This window comes from Cyclospora cayetanensis, unplaced genomic scaffold, assembly GCF_002999335.1.
Source record: "Cyclospora cayetanensis isolate NF1_C8 unplaced genomic scaffold, CcayRef3 CcayRef3_contig_4, whole genome shotgun sequence".
NCBI classification, from domain to species: domain Eukaryota; phylum Apicomplexa; class Conoidasida; order Eucoccidiorida; family Eimeriidae; genus Cyclospora; species Cyclospora cayetanensis.
In genome coordinates this window covers 393760-418947 of record NW_020312369.1, presented here as the reverse complement: position 1 = coordinate 418947, position 25188 = coordinate 393760, and the positions used below count along the sequence as shown (strand labels likewise).

At 56.5% G+C, this 25188-nt stretch overlaps 4 protein-coding genes across 4 annotated transcripts; all 4 read right to left on the bottom strand.

The window, feature by feature from the left end:
- Positions 1-20: 20 nt before the first annotated feature.
- LOC34621264 lies at positions 21-9059 on the bottom strand (the record flags this gene model as incomplete). Its single annotated transcript, XM_026334320.1, has 17 exons — positions 8909-9059; positions 8601-8684; positions 8110-8201; positions 7061-7831; positions 6763-6911; positions 6038-6131; positions 5455-5731; positions 5147-5325; positions 4439-4981; positions 4052-4282; positions 3723-3875; positions 3427-3517; positions 2977-3140; positions 2685-2797; positions 1635-1779; positions 1121-1313; positions 21-847 (listed from the first exon to the last, which is right to left on the bottom strand). Coding segments are annotated over exons 1-17 (4257 nt in total), but the record flags the coding sequence as incomplete, so codon positions are not given.
- A 2378-nt stretch (positions 9060-11437) lies between these two features.
- On the bottom strand, positions 11438-13070 carry LOC113146564. The gene is made up of 3 exons (XM_026334319.1): positions 12813-13070; positions 11556-12686; positions 11438-11464 (listed from the first exon to the last, which is right to left on the bottom strand). Exons 1-3 carry the CDS (start codon positions 13068-13070, stop codon positions 11438-11440), a joined length of 1416 nt encoding a protein of 471 aa, XP_026190104.1.
- Positions 13071-14613: 1543 nt separating this feature from the next.
- Positions 14614-20889, bottom strand: LOC34621262. The gene is made up of 7 exons (XM_026334318.1): positions 19705-20889; positions 19429-19539; positions 19140-19347; positions 18884-19070; positions 17546-18673; positions 16096-17413; positions 14614-16047 (listed from the first exon to the last, which is right to left on the bottom strand). The coding sequence occupies exons 1-7, from the start codon at positions 20887-20889 to the stop codon at positions 14614-14616; spliced, it is 5571 nt and encodes a 1856-aa protein (XP_026190103.1).
- A 2233-nt stretch (positions 20890-23122) lies between these two features.
- Positions 23123-24793, bottom strand: LOC34621261 (ras-related protein Rab-2A). Its single transcript, XM_026334317.1, has 6 exons — positions 24745-24793; positions 24344-24482; positions 24057-24140; positions 23813-23940; positions 23511-23584; positions 23123-23266 (listed from the first exon to the last, which is right to left on the bottom strand). The coding sequence occupies exons 1-6, from the start codon at positions 24791-24793 to the stop codon at positions 23123-23125; spliced, it is 618 nt and encodes a 205-aa protein (XP_026190102.1).
- Positions 24794-25188: the final 395 nt, after the last annotated feature.

Below are 25188 nucleotides of genomic sequence, written 5' to 3'. Positions count from 1 at the left end.
GCGCATGCACCGAAGGTTTGCTGCTGTTGCTGTTGCTGCTGCTGCTGTTGCTGTTGCTGTTGCTGCTGCTGCTGTTGCTGCTGCTGCTCAATCGCATTAGGCCTCCGCCCCCCACAATCGGCGCTGGGTCCCCGCTGCACTGCTGCAAACGCCTCGTCCGTCGCTGCAGCATGCAGAGCAGCAGCGGCAGCGGCCGCCTGTGCCACCGCTGCAGCAGAGTGTGCTGCTGCAGCTGCTGCCTTCGCCGTCTCCTTAGCAGTAGCAGCCGTCTCCGCTGCAACAGCGGCAGGGTCTGCGGCTGTTGCGGGGGGGTGCCGCTCGGCGGGAGTGTCGTGTGGCTCTCCAGCACTGCCAGCTGCCGTTGCTGCTGCCGCAGCATGCGGCTGGCTTACTGGAAGCTGTTTTGGCTTGCTGCTTTCGTCTGCTGATGGTGAAGCAGCCGCCGCACCAGAAGCCTTTGCCGCTTCTGGCGTTGCGACGGGGACTGCCACTGCTTGGGCTGCGGCCTGAGGCACCGTAGTGGTAGCAGCGCTAGACGGAGGCGCTCCTCCTTGAGCGGCTGGAGCAGCTGCTGCTCCTGCGGGAGCCTTCGCTGCCTCTGCCGGTGCAGATCCTGATAGGTCCTTTTCATGCGAATCGGCTGATGCCTTGAGAGCGGCAGGCGGGGGACTGGGAGTCGGAGCCGTTGCTGCGGCAGCAGATCCTGCTGCAGGTGCCCCGGTGGCTTTTGCTTGTTGCTGCTGAGCTCGCTGTTGCGCCAGTCTGTTATGCGCGTTTGGAATCGTGAAGGTAGAGGCGCCGTCTGCTGCTGCAAGCGCTCGCGGGTCGATGGGCTGTACGGAGGGATCTGCATGCACGCGCCGCAACACCGAGAACCTGGTGTCTCTCTCTCTCTCTCTATGGCCAGAAGACGGCTACGTCAAACAGAAGAAAGATGGCAGGCCCTGTTGTTGCATGCAACAACAAACAGCGGAGATGCGGCGACCCGCCTTGCTCCCCGCATTTCCCCCTCACCCCCCTTTTCCCTCCCCCCAGCTCTGCAGCGGAACCGCAGTACATTCAGCAGCCGCAAATGGGTCATATAGCAGCAAGGATTGAAGCACTGCACGAAGCAACTGACTGATGTGGTCGAATGGATCCGTCTTGTTGGCCTCATTGATGACAGCCGTGGGGTTTTTAATCCAAATGTGCTGCAGCGCCTCCTCCACGGTAATGCGCTGTCTGGGGTTTGGAGTAAGCATTCTACGGATCAGATCCTTAGCGCTGCTGCTGATCGGACGCCACAAGGGGCCGTCAAACGTCAGAGGGTAAGTCTGCAAACGGGAAGGACAGAGGCAACCTTACACTCTCTCGATAGCAAATGAAGCAGAAGGAAAGACTGGACCGCACGCATCGAAGCAAACAGTATTACACACGAGGGCTCGTGAGAAGAGGCTTGTGAAAGCCGTTGCTTCTGCGGAAACGCAACGCGTGGCAACCTGACAATGTCACGGGGCCGCTTGGCATGTCGGCGAAGTCTACTACCCCTAGACTGCTGAGAAAAAAGATACTCTGCCTCTGAGTATGGCCAGCCGCCTTTGCACGAGTGGCCCTTTAGAACAAACACGCGGCTGCTGCACACTAGCACACGGTACCTGGTGGAAGTGGGGTGACCCCAAATGTTTATTGATGGGGAAGGGGAGTCTGCCCCGCAAGAGCAAGTACGTGATGACGCCGATCGACCAGAGATCCGCCTGCTGGTTATACCCCTCCAGACTTAAAACCTCGGGGGCAACATATCTGCGCCATGGGAACACACAAGGCTTGCAGCTCGCTTCATCAGGAAGCGCAAGAGCTCTGCCCAGCCGAATCCCAAGACACACGTCGGCAGGTCAGTGCCTTGAAGAGAGGCGTCTTGCATGGAGCAGAGCAGCAACCCAGCCGCACGCCGGAAAAACGCTGTGATCTTCTCGCAAGCAGCGCCACGGCAGTCCACGGAGAGAAGCAGCAGGCATGCGAGAGAAGAGCAGCAGACACAACAGCAGTGCAGGCTTCCGCGGAAATGCCGCTGCAGAAGAAGCCGCAGCAGGCGTTCCCAACGCAATCGACCTACGCGAGGGTTCCGCAGGGTTGATGGAGAACTTCGTTAGGCCCGCAAAGGGTGGAAAGCCCGAAATCCGCGAGCTTGATGGTGGCGTTCTCCGTCTTGTCGGAGAGGAGAATGTTTTCAGGCTTGAGATCACGATGGATGATGCCGCACTTGTGCAAGTAGTAGACCGTCGAGAGCAGCTGCGACACGATTCTAGGGAGCGGCAGGCCGATGCATACGCACAGGAAGCAACACAGAGAGAGGCTGTCACGGAAAGGAGAGGGACGAACGCTGGACGAGGCAGCATTCGCCGTTCAGCAGCCAACCCGCTGCGAGGAGCCACCTAGTGATTCTGCGGGGAAGGGGGGAAAAGAGCGAGAAAAGGGCCGGCACAAAAGACAGGGAAAACTGCGCCGACTTCTAAAGCGCGGTGCCCAAAGTCGGACTGAAAAAAGCTTCCTGGCTTTAAAGACAAAGGCCAGCCAGGCAGCGAAGGGATCGCCTCTAAGGGGAACAGAGGAGCCTTTTGACGCCGTATGAACGTCTGAAGCAACAGCAGCCTGCGTGGCAGTCAGCAGCACCAGCAGACGCGGCCCATGCCTCCCCAGTAGCCAACCTGTTAACATGCACTTCAGGAAGGTGGTGATTCGCATGAATCAAATCAAAGAGTTCGCCACCTCGCACCAGCTCCATAACGATGTAGAGCGTCTCCTTGGTGTCGACCATTTCCTGGAATCAATCAAGCCCCGCAAAAGTGCGGCGGCAGGAGCATCAGCTCTGGCAGTATAAACATGCGGCAGTAGCAAGTGCAACAAGAGGGTCGTGCCGCGGCAGCTGACAAAAGAAAGCCTAACACGGCAGTATGTGGAACAAACGGTGGCAGCGCATCGAATGTGGTCTCGGCTCGCCTTTAGCCGAATGACGTTGGGGTGGTTAAGAAGTCTCAGAATGACCATCTCGCTCCTGAGCAGCTCTCTCTCGTGTCTGTTGATCTTCCCTTTTTCGATCACTTTGATGGCGTATTGTTCCTTCGTCTTGATGTGTACCCCCCTATACACCACGCTGAATTTTCCTAAACAAGCACAACAGCAGCACTTTCGCAAGACGCGAAGCGCTTGCTACCTGGCCCACCTCCGCAAGCCAGCCACCCCGCTTCCTGGGTAAAAGCGCACCCCAATAACAAAGAAGGGCGCTCCAGGAAGGGACAGGTCCAGCAGCATAAATTTGACACACGCCGCGAGAACACGTCTCTCCTACGGAGCTACTCCGTCAAATTTGTGTCGGGTGAACCAAAGCGGAGAGCAAGAGATATCGAGAAGCGGAAGCAGAGGCGGCTAGAGAAGAATGCGGAAGCCCACCCTGTCCGAGCTGCTCCTGAATGTCATACGTGTGCTCAAGCGACTGCTGGCGCGTAGACGCTCGCAGAGCCTCCACCCACTCTTGCTGCTCCTGCAGCGTTGCAGGGAAAGGCAGCAACAGCGGAGGACGACAAGATTTTATTGCGTCACCGAGCACCGAGGCAAGCACCGACAATCTAGCAACAGGCAAACAAGCATACCCAGATTACACCCCACGCGAAAGAGCACACATACATACATATGTATGTACAGCAACGACCCTCCACGACTCCACGTGCCGTTCCTTCAAAACACACCTTTGCTGACTGCGCAAACAGAACACGCCTAACCACAGAGTCTCCTCTGGGATGCACAATGGCGAAGCCGTAAGGCCTTAACGCTCCGGCATCTGTAAGAGTTTCCACAAAGCAGCCCTCCAGAAACATGAACCCTCGAGGCTTTGCGTCCCCCTGCAGAGACACATCCTTGAAAACACAAGCTCCGAAATGTGTATGGAAAAAAGGCTTGGCAGATTCGGGGGCTAGTTCGGAAAAAGAAATAAGTGCCGGCCCGCAGCCTCTCGGGATGCTCCTGAGTCATTTTCACCCCTACCCCCAAGCCAAGCCGACACGAAGACGAGTCATACCTTTTTCTTGTAGTAATACAACATGTTGCCAATGAGGACGTAAAAGCGGGGTTGCCACTGATGCAGGTGCTTCCCTTTCTTCAGCAAGACGCCGTCCATCGCCGCCTCGCTCATGGAAAGAAGTTCTGCACTCCTGCTAAAATCCCACTGGCATTCCCAGCAATGCGTGTAGATCCCCCGATGCGCGACTCCAGCGCTGCTGCTGCTGCTGCTGCTGCTGCTGTTGCTGCTGCTGCTGTTGCTGCTGTTGCTGCTGCTGGGAAGCCCGTTCGATCCCGCGGCTGCTGCCGCAGAGGCATCAGGAGCGCTCGCTGTGCTGTCCAGCGCGTCCGCATGCACATCAGAGACCTTTGGAGCGGCAGCACCGCCATCTCCCGCCGCTGCTGCCACTGCTGCTGCCGGCGAAGAGGCCGAACTGGATGCTTCTGCCTGGATACTGCAGTTGCCGCACTCAAGCACGACTCTTCCCTGCAAAAGGTTCAGCTGCAAGGACCTCCCAAGGCAGGAGGGGCAGAGGAGTAGAGGCCGATGGCAGTTAGGGCACGAATGCAAATCTTGTTCTCCGGTAGCCGCTGCTTCTGCTGCTCCTCCCCCTGCTTCCTTAGCTGCATGCTCCCTGATGAGAGAGCCTAAGGTTCCTGAAAGCGAGGCCACAGATGGAAGAGTGCCCAACTCTGCTCCACAGTCAGCGACATACGCAGGGCTGTCGGCGCCGCCTTCCCCCTGATGCAGGAGCTGGTGCTGCTGCTGCTGCTGCTGGTACTGGTGCTGCTGTTGCCGCGGGTGCAACGGAGTTGGCTGGCCTTTAAGCAGAAGATGTACGTCGAGATCAGGCCTTAGAGATCTGTCGAAGTCACAGACCTTCAAAGACGGCAGACGGCAGCTGCTGGTCATGCTGTCTCCCGATGCCGGCGCTACTGCGCTTGGAGCAGGTGCTGCAGACTCAGCTGTTGCTGCTGCTGCTGCACAAGGAGCTGCCCCTGTAGTTGCTGCTTCCGCAACTGCAGCAGCAGGTGGGGGTACGGCTGGAGCTGCTGTTGCTGCTGCTGCAGCAGGTGGGGTCACGGCTGGAGCTGTTGCTGCTGCCGTAGGCGCTCCTGCTGCTCCTTTCTCTCCTAGTTTGCACCCCGGAGCAGGATCACGAGAAGCTGTGGGGAGAGCGATCGCTTGCGCCATGTCCTCTTCGCCTTCTTCAGCTGCTGCCGCGGCTGAGACAGGAGCAGCTGGCACTTCAGGAGGTCTTGCTGCAGATGCCGCAGCTGTAGGTACTACTGCTTGGAGAGCATCTTCGTGTCTCAAAATGACGGAAGAAGCTCCCGAGGAGGGCTGCTGGCCTGAAGAGACAGCCACAGCTGTTGCTGCCCCTCCCAGGTGTTGGTCCTGCGGCTGCTGTTGCTCCCCACAAGCCTCCTCCGCCATTCCAGCTTTCGCGGGAGTTGCTGTCGTTGTCGCTGCTGCTGCACTCGCTGGTGCCACTGCAACAACCGTACCACTATCCTGCACAGGCGTAAGGGACCCCCCCGAGCTCGACTGTCCAGCGGGAGGAGATCCAGCAGTCAGGAGCGATCCCTGCCCTCCCGACAACTTTGTCTTGGAGCCTACAGCTTCTCGGCTTGTCGGAGAAATGACGCGAGACTGCAGAGAAACACCTCCATGGTGACCCGTGAAGAGACGCCGCACCTGCAGGCCCACACAAATGCATAAACACAGCCACAAAAAAGACGCCTCCAATAAACAGAACGCACAATCAAAAGCATCAAACCTGCCTCCCGTGGCGGCGTGGCTGTAACAGTACATACATATAGCATATATAGATATATATATGTATACATATATACATAGATATATATATATATATATGTATACATATATACATAGATATATATATATATGTATACATACATAGATATATATATATGCATATATATACATACACCAAATTGCGCATTTACGCCACACAAATCGACACCTCGAGATGTACGCTACCTTGTAAAGCTGGTCTTGTCGAATCTCGGTGTGCCGTGTTCCCTTAAAGTCCTTAAACTCCCCAGAGCCTGGCTTCGACGCCCCCTTGCTCGATCTGCAGCACCACCACCTCCCCATTAGAAAGAGGCAAATTCATGAGAGCCCAGCAGAAGAAAGAGAGACAAGAGGAGAGAGACAGAGAGAGACAGACAGACAGACAGACAGACAGACAGAGAGAAAGAGGGAGAGACAGGGAGAGACAGAGAGAAAGACAGAGAGAAAGAGGGAGAGACAGGGAGAGACAGACAGAGAGAGAAATAAAGCGATCGAGAGAGAGAGACAGAGAGCTGACAGGGCACTGAGGCACACGAAGAGGCGGTAGGCAAGAAGATACTGTTACAGAAGGAGAGAAGTGCTTGACGCTAGAAGAGGAAGGGGGAAGACTTCAGCAGCCCGCTACGAAGCAGCAGCGTGGAGAGTGCTCGCGCGGCAGAGACAACAGCTACTCGGATGTAAGAAAAGGCTTCTGGCCATAAGACGCAGAGCGACTGGAGCCACGGCCTGTAAAGGCGCCAAGTGCTGTCAAGCGGGAACTTAGATCATGCGCGTGGAGCCCATAAAGAAGGATTGCGAGGAAAAAAGGCGGGATATGCAGCCTATAGGACGTAGCAGCTTTGTCAGTCCGTCGCATGATGATGGTGCTTCAAGGGGGGTAGGAGCGAGCGGATAAGGGGGCAGCAACTGACCTCAGGCCTGATGCAGATCTGTACAGAGCATTTCCCTGTAGGCCCCACACCTCCTCGTGGAGGCATGCAGTAAACATTGAGAGAATGCCTGGGTGATGCTCTAGCCACGTCTTGAATTCGGGGAACGACAAGCGTCCGTGTTCGACGAACTGCAGCAGCCGCACCAGCAGCAGCAGATTCGCGCAAGATGGGAGCAGCTGCAGAGACACTGCGGCCACGTGTGGGAGTTGGTGCGAAGGCGCACACCCCACGGGAGCCGCAGCGGCAGCCGTCTGCGAGGTTTTGGAAGTCTCCTTACTTCGCATTCCTCGATGATCTTGTCAACAACGCACTCCACGTCGACCGAGGGCTTTTGGCTCGTTTCCTGCTGCTGCTCCTTTTCCATGTCGATGAGAAGCTGCGCTACGGGAGAGGGGTTCTTTTTGGCTGTGCTGCTCGCGGAGGGGGCCCCCAAAAGAGCACCTTCGCTCTCTCCCGCTGCGCCAGACTCGTTACTGCCTTCGACACACCCCGCTTCCGCCTGCTGCTGCTGCTGCTGCGGCTGGATTTCCTGCTGTTGGGCAGCACCCGACTCCGAGAGTGTCAGCGAGATGCTGCAGCCTGCAGCGCTCAAAAGAGGTGCAGCGGTAACAACTGTAGGTGCAGACACAGCTCTTTCGACTTCGGAGGCTTTGCATGCGCCGCTCGTGCTGTTGCTCCCCACGCAGCTTGTTGACGACACCACCGCCGTTGCTGCCGCTGTTGCAGGGCACGTCAGAGGGGCATAAACGAAGAGGTCAGAAAGCGTGGACACCTCGCTGCTATCCGACTCCTCATCGACAGGATCGAGGACTTCCCTGCTCGAGACTTGAGCCCAGCTGGTGTCGTGCTGCTGCTGCTGCTGCTGCTGCTGCTGTTGCGGCGAAAACTCCGATGCAGTCGACGAAGACGGCCCCTGGCCTTGCGGCTGCTCTTCTGCTGCCGTGTCGGGCTGCCGCGCAGTAATGTAGTTCTCCAGATTGGGCAAGTTCGAGAGCATCGCAATCAGCTCACTCTTCTGAATATATCCGTCATTATTCAAGTCAAACACCTGCAGCAATCGCCGAAACAGCGAATCCCTTTCGTGCTGCGCTGGCAAGGCGCCGAACTAGCGGCAGGGCAGCCCTTAGAGCACCATCAGCTGGAAATTGGTTTTCAAAAGAAGAATCGGCATATGGGCAGCACGTTTTATCAGCGCACGCCAAGGCATGCAGCGTTGACGTGCAGGAAGCGGGCAAAAACAGCGGCACAAGACGCGGGGAGAGGTGGGGAGAAAAGGGGTACGGGGAGGGGGAGAAAAGAGGTTGCTTTGAAAAAGCCTTTCCTCACCTGAAACAAAACAAACATTCGGTCGCTCTTGGTGCCTCGGCAGCAGACGGCAATTCCAATTAGGAACTCCTCGAGATCCACGCTGCCCGTTCCTACAAAGAGAAGCGCGAAAAGGGGAGAGCTGGAAGCTGAGAATGAGTTGGTCGGTGGCAAGAAAGCCCTAGTAGGCGGCACATCGCAGCGGTAGGCAGGGAGGCGAGCACAAGCGACGAGCTGTTCGAGGCGCGAGGTGAGAACTACGAGGAAGCCGCCGAGAGAAAGCGATTGGGGAAACACGAGAAGGCTCGCCAAGGAAGGCGAGCTTACGCCAGAGTGCGGACAGCTAACTCGAGCTACACTGCAGAAGCTTCAACTGCAAAGGGATAGCGGGTAGGGGGGAGCCGAAAGAGAGGGGCACTGCACAAGTGATCCGATACACCGACAACACTTAAGACACACAGCACATAAGCTCGAAAGAGGACATGCGGCGTGGCTGCATCACGAACACACACCTTTGTAGTCAAATTTCTGAAAAAGTCGCTCTCCCCATAGTCCTGGCAACGGGAAGTATCTTAGGAAAGTCTCCTTGTCAATCCCTAGGAAAGAAACAGCAGCCCACAGCCTACTCGAAAATGCTGGAAAGGAACCTTAAGCGCCTGCTGGTCACTCGTGCAACAACAATAGCCTCCTCCACGGCTGTGGCTGGAAAATCCATGAAGCGGTATGTGAGGCAGATATGCGTAAGATCAACACGGGCAGGGCAGTTTTCTCAGCGACCAGGCAACACAAATAGTAGCTGCTACATGGGGCGGCACCGTACCGGGAGTCTCGCTCCTTAGAGCCAGGCTTTTGTACACCTTCTTGAGCACTTCGACCTCATCTCCATCGAACCTTTTCAGGTACTGCTTTAAATTCTCCTTGGATAAGTTTGAGCCCCCTGCAAGGGCATGGCGACTGCCCTGGCCGCCCATCTTCAGAATTAGTCCCTCTGTTTTGGATTCAACTCGTGTTTCTCGACCCCCCTCCTTGGCAGAGGTCACCCTCCACGGGTGTTTCCCTCGAATGCCGATCCGCTTCCCTGCACCCGCCGCCACCGCTGCTGCTGCTTCGCCTCTCTGTTGACACCACGAACTCACAAATCCAATCAGAGTCTGCTCGGTGTGTCTCTTCGTGCCGCAGTTCCGTCCGTTGCGGCACGAACTGCCGCCGCTGCTGCGGCTGCAGATACCCCCGCTGCAGCAGAAAAGACAAAGTGGTATCTGAAGGTACTGTGCGTGCGGATTTTAAAAAGTCTCGGTGGCAGTTGCTGCACGCAGCAACAATTGCAGCAGCTGCAGCCGCTGCCGCGGCCGCTGCTGCTGCTCCTGCAACGGGCCTCGCGCAAGCTTCGTTGAGGCTGTTATGGGGTTTGTTTGGAGAAACATCAATGAGATCAAGGCATTAAAGCCCTAGCTTGTGTATGAAACAGGCTGTGCAGCTGCAGAACGGCCGTGATACCCGCAGCAGCCGTAGGAGCCGCCACAGCGAGCCTGGCGGCAGCCCTTTATAAAGTTCCCCCCTCAAGCGCGTGAGCTGCTGCACGGGGCAACAACTGCCACACCAACCGTTATATCGGCAGGTAAACATGCAAGGAAGCAGGAACGTGTAACATTAAGGGGGTGAGACACGCAAACCAGGGGTACCTACATCTTATTTTGGCAGCCTGCCCAAGGGCAGGCCCCGGCTTTAACTTCCGGGGTGACCTAGGCGTGCCTTAGGACAGCACCAAATCAAGTTACCAACCTCCTTCTCCTCCTGAGAATAATTAAAAGGCCGCATCTTTTGTTGCGCACATATCACCGATTAGTCAGAGCAGGGGATGAGCTAAATCAGGAGGCACAACCCCGAAACTCCTATTTACGCCTGCCCGCCTGCTTGCTCTGCTGCTGAGGGTTACAGCTATTACCCTTTCTCCCCTCCCTCTATGGGCGACCTAGGCAGCTGCAAAGAAGAGTTTCGTCAGGGCCTCAGCCGCGTCCTATAGGGACAGAGAATCTTCTGACTGTCGAGACCCCACAAAGAGGAGGCAGCATCGCCCTTATGTAGCAGGAGGCCATAGCAACAGCGGACGGCAAATGCAAACAGACAGAAAACAAAAAAAAAGGGCAATAAGTAGGCTCGGGAGTGAAAGGGTTGTCTCAGCATGCCGGTGTCTCGTAGCCTGCTGTCCGAACGCTCAGCTCCGTAGAAATCGGCAAGCCACGTTTAGTGGAATCGCGTGTCTGAAACGGCGGCCTAGGCCTCGGTCTCTCCCATTGTAGTATGAAGAGGGCCCCTAGGGATGAGGATAGGCCACAGGGCGGTCGCCACCCTCTTAAGGGAGGGGGGAGTTCACAGTGCAAGCAGGCTGTGCCCCTGCCGTTGGCTGCTGACAAGAACTCCAAGCACCACCTGTCTATGTTTCTCGCGGGCACAACAAGGCTACACGACAAGATTTCCTCGAGAGCAGTTCGCCAAGCTGCCCACAGAAGTTGCATGAGATTGTGGACCTGGTTAGCGAGGTCAGGGCCACGATTCGAGAAGTGCGCTAGCGAGCGCGTCGACTGCTACGTTTCATCCTTCCCAGTGAACGCTGAATTGCCCAAATGTGAGCCTTGACTGCTCGCTTGGGTCCCTGCGCTGTGCTTCGTCTTATGTCGGAAAACGCCATATACCCTTCATGGATGAAAGGCGAGAGTGCATTGCTCTCTGCTTGCGATAGCAACCACGATTACGCAGACATGGTGATTTAGCAATAATGCTATTTAGCACCCCCTGCATTCGCCGAGAAAGCAGCTACGGCAGCAGCGGTAGTGATAGCCGACCAAACATCATTTCAGCAGACTCAACCTCTAGAAGAGCTGTTCCCTTTGAAGCCATTTATCGAGGCGAACCCTTTGCCGCTAAGTATATGTGGCACGATTTCGCTCCTTCTATCTTTTTTCTCTAGCCTTCTCGCTTTCTCTCTTTCTTTATTTTGCTCTCTTTTGCTCTACTACCGAGAAGAGCTGTACCCATCCTCGCCAAGGTGACTATTGTGTATCCTTTGCTCAGGAAAAGTGCTGCAGTGCTGCAAAGCTGAGACAGACACCACCAGCTTCTCGTGGAGTACCCCGTGCAGAACACAGCGGTAGACGTGCCTACTGCTGCACGACTGCAGCAACAAGTGCGTGCACTAGGCGTTCACTACAGGCTGAAAGAACCGGTCGTCATGCAGAATTAGAGGCCCCCCGGTCAGGCAGACCCCCCGACTAGGGCATAAAGGGCCCCCTCTTGTTACGCTTCATATACAACCCCAAACCAAGAAGAGCCGAACCACCCAGGCCACGGTTTACGCTTGCTTGATTGGCTTTAGAGGCTATCGACGCAACGTTTGTCTCACGTTCGGCCTCGGGTAATCCAGCAGTTGCTCTTGCTGGTACAGCCTCTGCGTTATCTGCTGCTGCTACTGCTGCTCCTCCCCCTCCTTCTGCATTACCTTTTGCCATTCCTCCGTCTGTTGCGCCGGATAACACCGGAGAGTCTTCTTTGTTTACTTCCACGGACTCGCCTGCCCCGAACGATGGCTCGAAAGTTTCCTGCGCCTCCGTTATCTCCTGTTGTGCCTTCTCCGCTGCATGGGGTTCCTCTTTCTGTGATGCACTTTCCAAAGTTTCGAACCCATCAGTCCCTTGGGTGGTCGCGGAGTCTTGTGCTATCGCAGGCTGCGACACTGCAGGAAGAGAATGCCTTCCCTCACTGGCCACATCGGCCGCAAAGGACCTCTGCATCAGCGAAGGGGAGACAGAGGAAGGCGCCTCTGCTTGGGTTGAGGCCCCCTGTGTTGCTGCTGCCTCTCGAGCTCTCTCCAGCAACTGCAAGAGAGGCTGAGCCCTCGCTGCTCCAGCCTCAAGGGCAGCTCCTGCGGGATCGACAGCAACCCCATGGCTCGCCACACTGTCTCCCAAGGCCCCCCCCTTAGCTCGTTGGAAGCGCGAGGCTCCGGCAGCAGCGGAGGAAACACTGAGCGGGGGGACGGGGGCCAAGGCCCCTAGAAGGGCATCGTGCTCCCTCAACACCCCTTCTACTGTTGAGAGCTGTTCTCTCAGCTGCACAAGAGCTTGCCCAAGAGCCTGCAGGGTAGGCGTATCAGCGGGTGCTTCTGCTGTGGCGCCTGCAGCTGTGTCACGCTGCTGCTGCGCAGAAAGCGGGGGTCCTCCTAGAAGGCCTCCGGTGAACGTAAACAGCAGGCCGCCGAACGTGATGTAGCACAGGAGAGCTCCCAGCAGCAGCAAAAGCAACAGAGGAGCTCGAGGGGACAAAATAACTCCAGATCCTGAAGCGTCTCCTGCAGCAGCACCACTCGGGCACGCCTTCGCAGCCATGTCCCTCTTGTCTCCCCTGACGTGAAGGGGAATCTCCACAGGCTTGTTGCCGCCGAATAGACGAGACCACAGTAGCCCGCTGCTCAGCGTCTTTTTCGACGGAGTGCCGCTGCTGCCAGCTTTGGTGCTAATATTGCTGCGGGCGACCCCGCGGGCCTGAATGAGGCTGAGGCCTCGAGAGACGCGGGAAGGGACAACTGGCAACGAGCTCGACACCTCATCCTCTTTCCTCCTCTCTGCTGCTGCCTCCCTGTCGTTTCGGCTGCTGGAGCTGCCGCTGCTGCTGCTGCTGCTGCTGTTTTTGTGCGTGGGTGCATCGGGGCTGGGGGAATCCTCTCGCGCGCTGTTCCAGTCTCTGCCGTCCGCAGTGCTCTCGGTGAGGTGGCCCTCAAGGGAGTTTCCAAGGAGCGCCCTTCCGCCCACGAAGCTCCCTCCGGCGAATGCTCCTCTCTGAATTACAGCATGAAGCTTGCTGTGAGACGGCCACGAGGCTTTAAAGCAGTCTTGTGAGCAGAAGAAGGAGGTGCGACCGCACTCCGTGCACTTAGGGCAGCAGAGACGGGATGCAGTAGGCTCTCCACAGCCTTGGCAGGTCACCATTGGCCTTGCGCTTCCTGGAGTTGCTGCTGGTGTTCATACTCTTGTCAACGACCGGGGGTTCAGTAAAAAGGCGGTGAACACTGCGGCTGCGGTTCCAACGCTCCCCCACCTGCTTCTAGGAATGCTGCGAGTGAGATAGGCCGCTGAGGCGAGTCCGTTTCCGATTTTCTCGGCAGTTCGCGGCAACCGCGCAAGGAACTCGTCAAGCTGAACCTCGGGATCACCGAGAGGGAGGAGCGCTGCGGCTGTGGCGGGAGTAGGACTGCTCTTCGCCCCTGTCTGGAGGGAATGGAGTAGGGCCAAATACATTCAGAGTCAGTAGAATGTCGTACTCGGGGGGCGGTTTCTACCACCTAGACACGCCACACCGAGGCGGAGCAACGACACGCCCTGGCACCAGCAGCCGCAGCAACTGCATAGGTACCGCCAATTTTCTGGATTTAATTCTGCCTAAAGCCAATGCCAAGAAATATAAAATATTTTAATCGCAAATGTACGCACAAAGGCATTATCGTTCAGCTGCTGTTGTGGCACAGTGGCTGGTGACCGGGCGGGACTCGCGGGGGGCCCTCTGTTGCTGCAGTTGTTGCTGGGGTGGTTTTCGGTGTATATTCATAGCGAATGGCAGAAAAAGGCAGGAGTCAACAGCGCGGCAGCTGGTATGTAGTGTTAAAGCCATAGTGTTCGGAAAACTGCCGTAATTTATGTTTTTCCCTCCTGTTCTCCATAACAGCGGCAAAATCCGCAGCCAATGCTCCTCTCTTGGGGGTTTCAGCTGAAGCCCCCATAGGCTACAGCCTTTTGAAATATCATCCGTTGAGGTGCGGAAGGGCGATATTCGCTGGCGGAGGGGTGTACATATCTTGGATGTAAAATGGGTGGGGGCCTTCGCAGTACGGCTAGAAAACGCCAAAAGGTATGACCATACTACGGCATACAGGCGCACAGAGGTTAAGAGTATGGCGACAGACTTTAAATAGGGGGCCTTGAGGGGAGCGTTTGTTTTGGGGCTCCATAAGCTGCAATACTTCGCCGATTGTAACGGTACTAGCGCGGCCTTCTGTCCCGACCCTCCAGCGCCGTATAGCACTGCTGTTTTCGAAAACGCAAGCTTTGATCGTGCATATTGGAAAACTGATTGCATAGAGGTGGCGTCGATTAGCTTGCCTAGCGAGTGGCTAGCACGCCCAGTGAGTAGGTACATCGCGTGCTCCGGAGTCAGCGACCTCACAAGGCAGTCGGCTAAATAGCACAGCGATCTCGGAAGATGGGCTCTCTGAATAGGTGAACGGGATTACAATGATCAATTTGTAATGCATGGGAAGTATATGCGCATCATCCTGCTAGGCCACATCCTCCTTTGCGCCTGACCAAACCCGTAGGACGACCATCCACATCACAGTACGCAAGGGCCTCCCCATAGCTACTCTTCAACCTACCTGTATGTTACGTTACTAGTATTTCTATCTGCATGCCATTGAGCGCTGAGGGACACTCCCTATAGGGAAAAAAGAAACAAAAGACTCGGCGGTCGTGTCTGCGCTCATTGCTGTGTACGATTGTAGTGAAATTCAAACACCTCGAGACCCCCACTAGCACCGGCACAGCCCAGACGGATGGTTGCATTATTAAAGCCCCGTTGCAGGCCCCTAGGAGTGTCTTTTTCTGCAAGGGGGCAAGCAGCCAGGGCAGCTACCTCAGCAACCCCCGTCTGAACGGATGCAATGCGCTGTAGCATGAAAACTTCAGTTTCCTGCTGCTCTTGCCGCTGCCCTTGGTGTACGGGAGACCCTCGTGTCTTCCAAAGCGCCTCCAGTTGCCTATCGAGAAGGCACGCATTCTGCTGTGCAGCCGAACGAGGAGCACCAGCAACTAAGGAAGCAAAGCACCCAATTGTTGGTCTGCAGCAGCAACTTGGTGCTGCTCCTCCTACGCTTCCTTCCTCACACAGCACACACGTCCGCATTCCGCTGCTTCCATGGCTGCCGCTGCTAGCGCGGTTATTGTCGAAGCAAGTGCCGGTGCCTCTATGCAGTATCCAAGCCTGCAGCCATCTGTCCCACCCGGCGCTAAAAAGAAACGGGAAGCACAACGCGAGGCAGCGAACTGAAGACCCATGAACATTTGGGTGCATCACACGACTCAGCAGGCGTAAACGCCACCTGCAGCAACTGGTTCCTTCGCCTTCTCGAGCTCCTGCTGCTGTCCCCGCTGCTGCCCCTGCTGGATAGCAGACAAGGGAAACGATAGCAAGGGAAATCGCGTCATCATCTCCACTAGTGCAAATGAGGAGACGGCATGACTCAGTTGCCGAATTTGCAGGGCTTGATGCTACTGCTGCGGGGTGCTGCTCTAGCACCTCTACACAAACGGCAGTAACGGCTCTCTGGTGCGCTGGGAAAGCCGCTACGGGCAGCAGCAAAGGGGGTGTGTCTCTTTGTTCTAAAAATGCACAAGCAACACACCCATCCGTCTGTCCGAAGACAACGAAGCCTCTGTTGCTGCAGCTGGCTTCCGCATCTGGGGCCGCCGCGGGAGGCCGAATTTGTGTTGCTTCAGCGTGAGAAGGCAGGCGAACCAGCTGACAACACAGGGGAACGGCATTCAGGCTTAAGGAGCAGACAACCTGGGGGCCCCCCAGTGCGCGCACTGCTCTGCTCCGCGAAGCTCCATGTTTCTGATTAACAGACTCGGTCCTAGCTGGTAATGCAGGTGCGGCCACGGCTGGAGGGTCATTTGCGACGGACAGGCGGAAGCGCACCAGAAGCAGCCTGGCAGTCGAGACCCCCACAAGAACGTAGGCGTCGCAGTTCGACTGCGATTGCTGCTGTAGCATAGACACGTAGCCGCAAACCATGGTGAAGCGCGCATTTGCGGAGGGGCCCTTGGCATTTCTGTCCTCCAAGCACAGCGTCCCCAGCTGTAGAATCCCGACAGAAGCAGCATCGGATGCAGAATGTGCGAGTTCTAAAGGCCCCTGCGATGCAGCGTCTGAAGCTTCTGGCGGTTCGGTTTCTGCCCGTACACCCTTTGTGGCTGACGCTGGGGTGGATGCTGCAGTCAGCAGCTGGAAGAGATTCAGGGTTTGTGCAGCCCCAGCACTAGCCAGGAGGCGGGGAAGAGGGCCTCCTGCCTGCGGGTATGGTCGAGCGTGCGGCCACTGGTGCAGCTCTGCGGTTGCACGGACTGCTGCATGATGCCTTGTGGTGATGGAGAAAACGCTCAGACTGTGCGTTAAGCTCCAGCGACTTGGGGGAAGTGCTGCTGCTACGGGGGGCGCTTCGCATGCTATCAGGCTGAGAGTGTTGTCCTCTGCAGCAGCGCACATGACCGAAGGAGACAGGAAAGAAATGGCGTGGATGTCCCCCCCTGGGTTGTGCGAATTATAGGAGACACAGCAGCGCGCTTGCGGCCTGTGCAGCAACAGTCCCGCCTCTTCCTTCTCCTCCGCCTCCTGGGCGTTTATTCCCTCGTTTCTGTTGCTCTGGCTGCTAGTGCTGCTGCTGCTGCTGCTGCTGCTGTAGATGTGCACGCACTCTCCCTTCGAGAAGGCCAGGCGGAGGCCTCCTAGCCGTCCCCTTCCCACAGCGAAGGAGCGCTTGCTGTCTCCGCATGGCAGCTGCAGCAGCGGCGCCTCCTGCGTAAAAGAAAACCCCACAAGGTCGCCTCCCCTAACGCCCACTGCGACATGCTGCTTCAGCAGCGCAAATCCATCCTGCTGTTGCTGCTGAGGCGGCAGCAGCACTGCGGACGTTGGTGCCGCGCATGTGGCGGCGTAAGCACCCCACCAAGGAGCCACACACGCAGAGGGGCCGTCTTGTGGCAGGAGACACACGAACGTTCGTATCTGAGAGACCTTCACAGCCTGTAGCTGCTCGACAACAACCTGCTGAGGCACCCAGAGATCTGGTACGCTGCTGATGCTGGACCTCGAGCTGCCGATGGACACGCGAAGAATAAGGATTCTCCCGTCCCCGCCACAGCAGAAAACAAAGCCGTTACTGCAGGTGAGCAACGCAACGTGTCGCCTGGGGTGCAACTCCGCTAAGGGTTGCTGTGCCAAAACACGCGAAGACGGCCAATCCCACTCAAGCGCCTCTTGCTGCTGCCTTTGGAGCGGGAGCCCTCTGTCTTCTGCCGCGCCTCCCCCTCGTACAGCTGGAACCTGCAGCAGCAGGACGTGCAAGGTGCCGTGCTCATCACCGACTAGGAAGACCGTTGACAGTATCTGATGGCCCTCGAAGGTTCTCGCTGATGCCAAGGATGCCAAAGCGATACAGCACATAAAGCGGTTTGTGACGCGCGGCACGGGGGTTCTACCCGCCGTTCCCGAGAGGGCCTGTCTGTGGCGTGGAAGATTCAGAATTGCCAGTCTTTCCAACCTCAAAGGACAGTTCCCAGGAGCAGCAGCAGCAGCAGCTGCTGCTGCTGCAGGATCTGATGCATGCTGCTGCTGAAGATTCCAAAAGAATAGCTGGAAGGTACCCGTATGGTCGCCAGCAATAGCAAAGCCCCCAAGGCAGTCTTCCCCTGTGTGGGGCGGGCGGACTGGTGTTGTCCTTGCTTGCCGCATTTCTGCCCAGACGCTGCTGCTGCTCTTGCTACACCGCGCCAGCGGCAGCAGCAGTGTATTCCCATTTCCAGTGTTGCTAGAGACCCCAGCAACCAAAGAGGACGGGTTCTGTAGGGTTCCCAAGGAGAACACAAAGGCAGAGGAAACGCGAGCATCGCTGAAGGCCTCTGTTGCCGTCAAGGCTCCAGCTGCGGCAGGCCTCACTTGCGAATCGTCACAGCACTGCCGCTGCTGGCAATGCTGCCGCATACGGGCAATCGAAAGGCGGAGAGGCCGGAGGTGACAGAGCCGCAAGAAGCCGTCGGCTCCCCCGAGGCAGAGACACTCGTCGGAGACACCTGTTGCAGTCACCGGTGACGGTACGCAGCACAGCAACAGCCAACAAAATGATCCTCCCCCTCCCGACGTACGTGCTGCCGCTCCTGCAGCTCTTGCAACTGCTTGAGTGCCCTGTCTCACTCCTGCCGTTGTGAATGCTGCATCCAATGGCACCATTGAAACGCCTCCTGCTGCTGTCGATGCTTCTGCTTCCGCGGCCACCTCTGCTTCTCCTGAGGTCGCTGCACACTGCCACACTAGGTAAACGTGTCCGTAGTTTGTAGACAGAATAAGCGTGTCTGTTGCAGTCTCCTCTCCCCAGCAGAAGAAGATTTCTCTGACAAAATCCTTGTCACTGCCTCCTAACCAGCCACACAGTCCCCCGCAAAGTGAAGCTTTGATTGCTGCCGAATGATGGTGGCTGCCTCCTGATCCAGCTTCTGGCGGTAAAACCCTTGCTGTTTCATTTGTTCTGGTGTTGCGCGTTGAGTTTAGCCCTGCTGGTGCGGCAACGGCAGCGGACGTACAGCTGAACTCCCAAGGGCCTGTCGTCTCCACAAGCTTGCCTGTCTCTTCACCTGAATCTGCCGAGACAGCCCTACTCGCTGCCTGCACCGCTGCTGTTGGCGTCACTCTACAGCTCCAGGTGCAGCCTTCGAAGCCCCCTGCGGCCGCTGCCGAGGTCAAGTGGTGTTCCTGCCCATCCCCTGGCCTGCGGCGTTGCTGCTTCTGTCTTCGCTGCTGGAGGGCTTGTTCATCCCGTGGCTCTTGCGGCACATTCGTCTGTTGATGCAACGGCTCTTGCGGCGGGTGGCTGTGTCGGCACATCTTCCGCTTGACGCCTGCTGCAAAAACGTCTGCCAGTTGGGCCGTTGCTGCAGCGCTTGCTGTGCCTTCCTCAGCAGCAACAACAGCAGCAAGCGTGCCGTTTTCACCAGGCCCCGATAGAGTCTGCGAATCTAGCGGGTGGCGCCGCAACATCCTTAGCAGCTCCAAGCTGCTGGAGTGTACGTGTCGCTGAAGAGCTCCCCACAGAGAATGCAGTGCTTCAACTGGCCACACCTTGATGCACCCGTCCTCTCCCCCGGTTGCGAAGAGACCCCAGGGGCCTCCAGTTCCATCGTTCTCTCCACCCACAGCCTCGCTCCGCTGCGCACTCCCACTGGAATAGCTCGAACCAAGCCGATTCGCAAGACGCGAAGCCCCCAACGCGCTCCCTAATACGGCCAGTGAGCGGACACCGCGGCCCTTGTGGGCTTCTAGAGTGTACAAGCATGGGCCTCTAAGAGACCATATTCTTACGGTCGAGTCTTCCCCTGCAGACAGGAGGAGCAGACTGCACGTCGCGGACTGCAGGAGCAGCAGCTCTCCGCAGGAGCAGCTGCCCTTCCCCCCCGCATCTTCGCAGAGGCCTCCTTTGCATTGGGCGCTGCCCGACGATTGGTGTTTGCGGGTTTGGTGCAGTGCGTGGGGCTGGAGCTGCGGAAAGCGTAAGCCAGGAAGCAAGTCTAGGAAGGCGACCATCCAGATTCGAGACCTATGGCCGCGCAACACGGAGATGCAGTGGTACGTAAACGGCTTCTGGAAAGAGTCACAAGGGGCCCTTCGGGGTTCATTATAAGGGGCCCCCATTGCACAGGACGCTTCGCCAAAGGGCGCACTCCACAGTGCCCGGAGTTCCGCGAGTGCTGCTGCACCTGCACGTGCTGCTGCTGCAGGGGCCTTCTGATCCACCGCCGTTGCCACTGCAGCTGCTGCTTCACAGGCGGCTGTACACGGTTTGCTAGCCCACAGTCGTATCTCCCTGTCATCGGAAGCGGAAGCCAGGATAGTGCCCCCCTCCGCGAAAGCGAGGGAAAAGAGGCCTCCTCTGTGTCCTTCTAGGCGCTGCACCAGCTGAAGGGGCGTGTTTGAGGCTGCATGCGCTGTTGCAGGTTGCTCTGAAGTTGGGGCCATGTCGATTGGCAGTAGCCACAAGAGCAAGTCAGAGAAGGCTGTCCCCCCCGCCACGAGGAGCAGCAGGCGCTGCTGCAAGCCTTTGCTGCAACAAGTGCAAGACGTGCAGCAGCTGGCACTTGTAATATGACCAGACAGCTGCACCACGACGGGTGTGACGGCTGCGGCCTGCAGCTGCAGCGCGCTGCTGCTGCACTGCCGCTCAAGCAGCACCTCGCCTGTAGCTACATGCAGCAGCCGTACGCACCCGTCAGACAGAACAACAAGGAGACAGGCCTGACGGCAGCAAGGTGACCCTGCGTCTATTTTCGGTGCTGTCTGTGCGGCGGAGACCTCGGAACCCTCTGCCCTCGTTACTGCCGCTGTCTCTGCTGCCGAAGGAGCTGTCTGTACAGCTGATGCAAGGAAAAAAAACTCCGCCGCTAGGATTCGACGCGTGTCTTTGACGAGTAAGATCTGCTGCAGTCGCACGGGTTCCTTCACTTGCGCTGGGGCCTCCACGAGTCCCCATGTGGACCCCTTTCCCTCAATAGCGTAGACAGAAAGTCGGCGAGTGCCATATGCGGCGAGAAGCCCCCTGCTTTCTGTGAGGCCGAGCACGTGCTCACTCGGGCTGAAGAAGACAGCGGCGAGGGGGGATTCCTGCTGAGCTAGATGCCCATCAGCAGGCCCCAATGGTACCGAGAACAAGGACTCTCCTTCTGTGTGCAGACAAGATAGAAGGGCCTCCCCAAGGGCCCCTGCAGGTACGTGCCTGCCTCGTGGGGGCCCCCGATCCTGCGGAGCCGTCACATTGATTCGGTAGAGTCTAATCGTGTTGGCAACTCCAGCAAATAGGAGCTCCCCACATTCCGAGATTGCAACAGCCTTTGCACTGCCCGTTGCGCTCGACCTCGCAAAGTCCACACGGGGGCCCCCCGAAAGGCCTTCAAAGGCTGAGTGCTCCCCTGGGTTCCCGCCAAGCGCGCACATGATCGGCGAGCGCAGAAACAATTCTAAATGTGCAGCACCTCTAGCCCCTACTAGCGGACTAGAAGGTGGACGAACGACTCCCACTAAAGGCAAACAACCAGCGCCATAATATGTGCAGCCAGTGAATCGAAAGCCTATCGAGACCTTGTAAAGAACTTGGAACTCCCTAGCGATGTAGGTCCCAAGCCCTAAGCTTGAATTGTGGAGGTGGGCGCGTATATTTTTGGTAAACGAAATTCGTGGAGCTTCAAAGAATCCACCATTGCTGCAGGGGGCCCCTCCTAGGGGGCCCCCTAGCAAATGGCCCCCAGCCAGGAAGACCCACCGGTTTATTGAAAGCAACGCTGTGAAGGGCACATCGAAGGCGCAAAAGCCTTCATTTGCGAACGCTCGTGCTTGTTGTGTGCCCTGAAAGTGAGTGCCTCCAAGGCGCCCAATTCTTCTAGCGCTTGTCCTGTAAGCCCGACTTCTAGCGATGGCTAGACTGGAGGCCCTTTTCAGTCTTCGGATTAAACTATAGCACGCTTAACAGTGCGCCCCTAAACCCTCCTATAGCATGCTAGAGGGAACAGGGGGGCAAACGCCGCTACGTGTTCCACAGGATTGCTGGTTCACCTCACCAGTTCTTCTTCCCACTTTGCCAAATAAGCTTGTGGACAAAGGGTTCGCAAGGACTACACTCGATTATGAATGGCACGCATGCTGCAACGAAGGGATCTGAGCCCGCCTGAGCACACTTGCGGGCGCGCGCAAAAGCAATGCCAGGGTAGCACTTTCTAGCGTGGCATTCATGCGAATAGAAGCATACACGCAGATCACGTCAATAGTTGCTTAAACCCGCACATACCAATCCTTCTAGCTCTCTCTGGCCAAAGACTTGACACCTCGTCCAGCTACCCGGGCCATGTGGGGTGCACGGGCATCCCGTTTACGACACAACCGTTCGCTTCCAGTGCTTCCCCCCAACCCCACATCCCCCAGACCAGGAAGCATTTGTGAGCTCTTGGGCAGCCTCAAGTCAAGGCCATGCGCTCTGCCTCCAACCTAGATGCTTTCAGCAGATAAGTTCTGTCTTTCCAGCCAGACAAGTCTGGAAACTCCCGCTCTCATAGGGGCAACTGCATACCAAATCTAATTGGCCAAAGAATTTGCTAAACGCTAAGCACTAGACTTAGCAAGAGATCGTAGGAGTGGTATTCCGCCGTCAGTCGTATTGTCGGCCAGTCCCCTTGAGTGTATGTGACTCACCAACACTCAAGGGGACTGGCCAACAATACGACTGAAATTCGAGAATCACCTCGATGGGCACCGAGACGCGCAGCTCACGCAGCTGTTGTTGCTACCTCATTTACGTAACGCGTGTCGTTACGTTCTAAAGGCCTACTAAGCACAGAGCAAATAAGAGCCCTACTACTACACTCATCCTCTGCCACTGCTGCTGTTGCAAGCTACTATGGAAATGTATATATGCAGCGGATGGTGACCCAACACAAAGGCACACACACACCCCAACACCCCATCACTCCAAACTATAGCACCTAAACAAAAGGAGGGACCAGGCCCCCTGCCTGTACGTTTGCCTCCAAAGAAATGCAAACTGCCGCAGCAGCAGCTCCTGGTGCTGCTGCTATCGCTGCGTACAGCATCCGCTTCCGCCGCTGCTGCCTGCAGTACTTACCACTACTACTGCTGTCTGCAGCAGGAACTGCAGCCGGGGCTGCGAAAACACCTATTTTGGAGGCGTAAAAGAGAGCCAGACAGCCACGACTACATGTGCAGATAGGACTTGACCAAGCAGCATCAACAAAACTAGTGCTCGTAACGATACTCTTACTCGAACTGCTGCGTTTGCTGCTAGACAAACACTGCAACAGAATACCGCACGCCTGCAGGTAACACTCAAAAACAAGCAGCCTCTCGAGCTCGTGCCTCTTCCATTTGTACAATAACGCTCTACGCCGTTGTGGTCGCTGCTGCTGCTAACGCTAGCGAGATAAGAGCCACGTCTATAAGAGGCTCAGGAAGCCCCTAGCTGCAGCAAGAAGAAGTGCGATGCTCCTGCCGGTTTGACTCTGCAAGGCAAATCGCAGCAGCAATGGCATCAAAATATGCAATCCCAGCACCAGCAGCAAACATTAGGGGCCTGATGTATTTAGCTTCAACAAATTGAGGGCCTACAAAGTGACTTAAATAGAGACAATATCAATACCATCAGGTACGGCAGCCGCAGTCTTTAAATGCCACGCATTGATGTACCTAGCCTGGTTGCTTGTTGAGAGACCACTGGCCCGCACTTGATTCCATGCGCGTCGTTTGACAGATCATAAATGCCAGCTTGTATATTCTCGTAGATCTTCCGAGCTGTTAGAATAAACGCCTAGAGGGCAACCCCAGGCCAGCGCAAGCAACGCGTGCAGTGTCTCGAACCGCTGTTGCTCTTCACAGTACTGCTTCCCTCCCTCCTTCTCTTACGCCCACAGGGACCTTCTACGTTCACGGTGAAGAAAGATGAAAGCTACATTTGGAATCAGGACAGCTCTTTTTCTCCCCCTCCCCCACCCCCGCGTGGTATGTCGCGGCGGCAACCTGATGGACCCCTGCGGAGCAGGCTGGCTTCTCACCTCTTCAACATTCTGCGATGTCTTTGCGGACGTCTCCAGGAAAATCAGATTGTTTTGCCGCGCGAAATCTTGCCCTGAAGATTCAGGAAATGAGCCCCAAACCCTCGAATCTACGCCCTGATCCTATAATATGCAAGACTATCAGAACAGCCACAGTACTATCACCTTTTCCGATGCAACAGCGGCAGCCGGAGCAACCCACAAGCAGCCACACCGGCACCGAACGTGCAAGAAGTGCAGTCGCGGGAGCGCCAGGGAGTAACGAAAGCGGCATCATGGAGGCACATGTAATACGACCAGACCTTCCTGGAAGGTAACTTCTCTCCTTTCAAGATCGGCCTTGTTGCCGACGAGGATGATGGTCATGTGCGGGTTGGAGTTTTGTCGAACCTCTTCCAGCCATCGAGACAAATGAATAAACGTGTCCCTCCTAGAGCGATTGGCACCAGCATGGGTTCCAAGTACGATTAGAGCTGACTGCTACGATTATAAAGGCGCGCCTGTTGACGTGGCCGTCTCTTTTCAAGAAAGAGTTCAGAGTCTCACCTCGAAATATCGTATACCAGAAGGGCTCCCGCTGCCCCCCGGTAGTAGGATCGGGTTATGGACCGGAATGACTCCTGGCCAGCACTGCAGCATACACAAGAGCATCACTCGCAGCCGCGCGCGATGTCCAAACGAGCTGATGAAAAGGAGAGGCACCAGGCGGCAACTCGGGAGATCTGCTATTCCCCAGCTCTGAGCAAGCTGCTGCTGTTTCAAAGAAAGCAAAGCTACATGAGGAATCAAACACGAAGCTCGGAGTTCCTGCTTTGGCCTTGTGCGGTTATTACGTGTCCCAGATCTGAAGCTTGATTTGTCGGCCATCGATGTTGATAAGACGCGCGCCAAACTCTACTCCAATGGTCAGGTCATGGTCTGTTCTAAAGCGCTTGTCTGTGAACTGCAGCAAGAGACAGCTCTTGCCCACACCTAACACGCGCACCACACGGCTGATGGCTTACAGTCTAGGCCAACTTCCCATGCTGCCTGGAAAGCGTTTCACTGAGGGAATATAAAACACCAAAGCAGCTTGATAAGGTCTAGAGTGCCTCTAAATAGGCCCCCTAGAGAGGCTCCTATCCAGTACGATGCTCTACATGCTTCACACGGATGGAAACCTCTATCTACAGCCGAATGAGAGGACATATAGTTGAATCCTGGTGGTCAGTAGTTTACACGGTACGAAACCAACCAGTATCTCCAATGATGATATACTTGAACAGATACTGATACGGAGACATCATGACAGCAAAAATCGTGTTGTTGTTGCCTTGCCCCTCCGGTGGTTGTGCTAGTACGGCTTTACAGTTGCTACTGCCGACGCTGTTCCAAGCTCCCCGCACAAAGCTTCCAGACCACTGCTGCTCCTGCTGCGGGTGCTGTCAAACCTCGGAGGGAACCACTTGTAGTGTCCCTTCTTGTGGTGCTATTGGTACTGTTGCTATATAAGCGCCCTTCAAGTTCCGTTTCTCGCGGTGAGCCTGCCGCTACGGCTTGTGCTGCAGAAGCAGCGTCGGGGCCCGTCCTAGCCAAGAAGCTGCGCAAGATGAATAAACGTTGCTTTAACGCAGTTTTTGTCTGTAGCTGTATCTGCAGAAGCCCCAGCGTTGCGGTGCGTACACCGTGACGGACCAGG

Coding starts and splice junctions, on each gene's coding strand:
- LOC113146564 (XM_026334319.1), bottom strand. CDS start 13,070: ATGGTGACCTGCCAAGGCTGTGGAGAGCCTACTGCATCCCGTCTCTGC. Junction 12,687..12,812: donor ACGGCAGAGACTGGAACAGC/GCGCGAGAGGAT, acceptor AAAGAGGATGAG/GTGTCGAGCTCGTTGCCAGT. Junction 11,465..11,555: donor AAGGAGGGGGAGGAGCAGCA/GTAGCAGCAGCA, acceptor TTGCGTCGATAG/CCTCTAAAGCCAATCAAGCA.
- LOC34621262 (XM_026334318.1), bottom strand. CDS start 20,889: ATGTGCGCGCTTGGCGGGAACCCAGGGGAGCACTCAGCCTTTGAAGGC. Junction 19,540..19,704: donor GTGAAGCAGCAGCTGCAGTG/GCAACGGCGGTG, acceptor TCTTTCCAGAAG/CCGTTTACGTACCACTGCAT. Junction 16,048..16,095: donor CAGCGTCAGCCACAAAGGGT/GTACGGGCAGAA, acceptor GCTGCATCGCAG/GGGCCTTTAGAACTCGCACA.
- LOC34621261 (XM_026334317.1), bottom strand. CDS start 24,793: ATGTCTCCGTATCAGTATCTGTTCAAGTATATCATCATTGGAGATACT. Junction 24,483..24,744: donor TATCATCATTGGAGATACTG/GTTGGTTTCGTA, acceptor TGCGCGTGTTAG/GTGTGGGCAAGAGCTGTCTC. Junction 23,585..23,812: donor AGAAGTTACCTTCCAGGAAG/GTCTGGTCGTAT, acceptor CTGAATCTTCAG/GGCAAGATTTCGCGCGGCAA.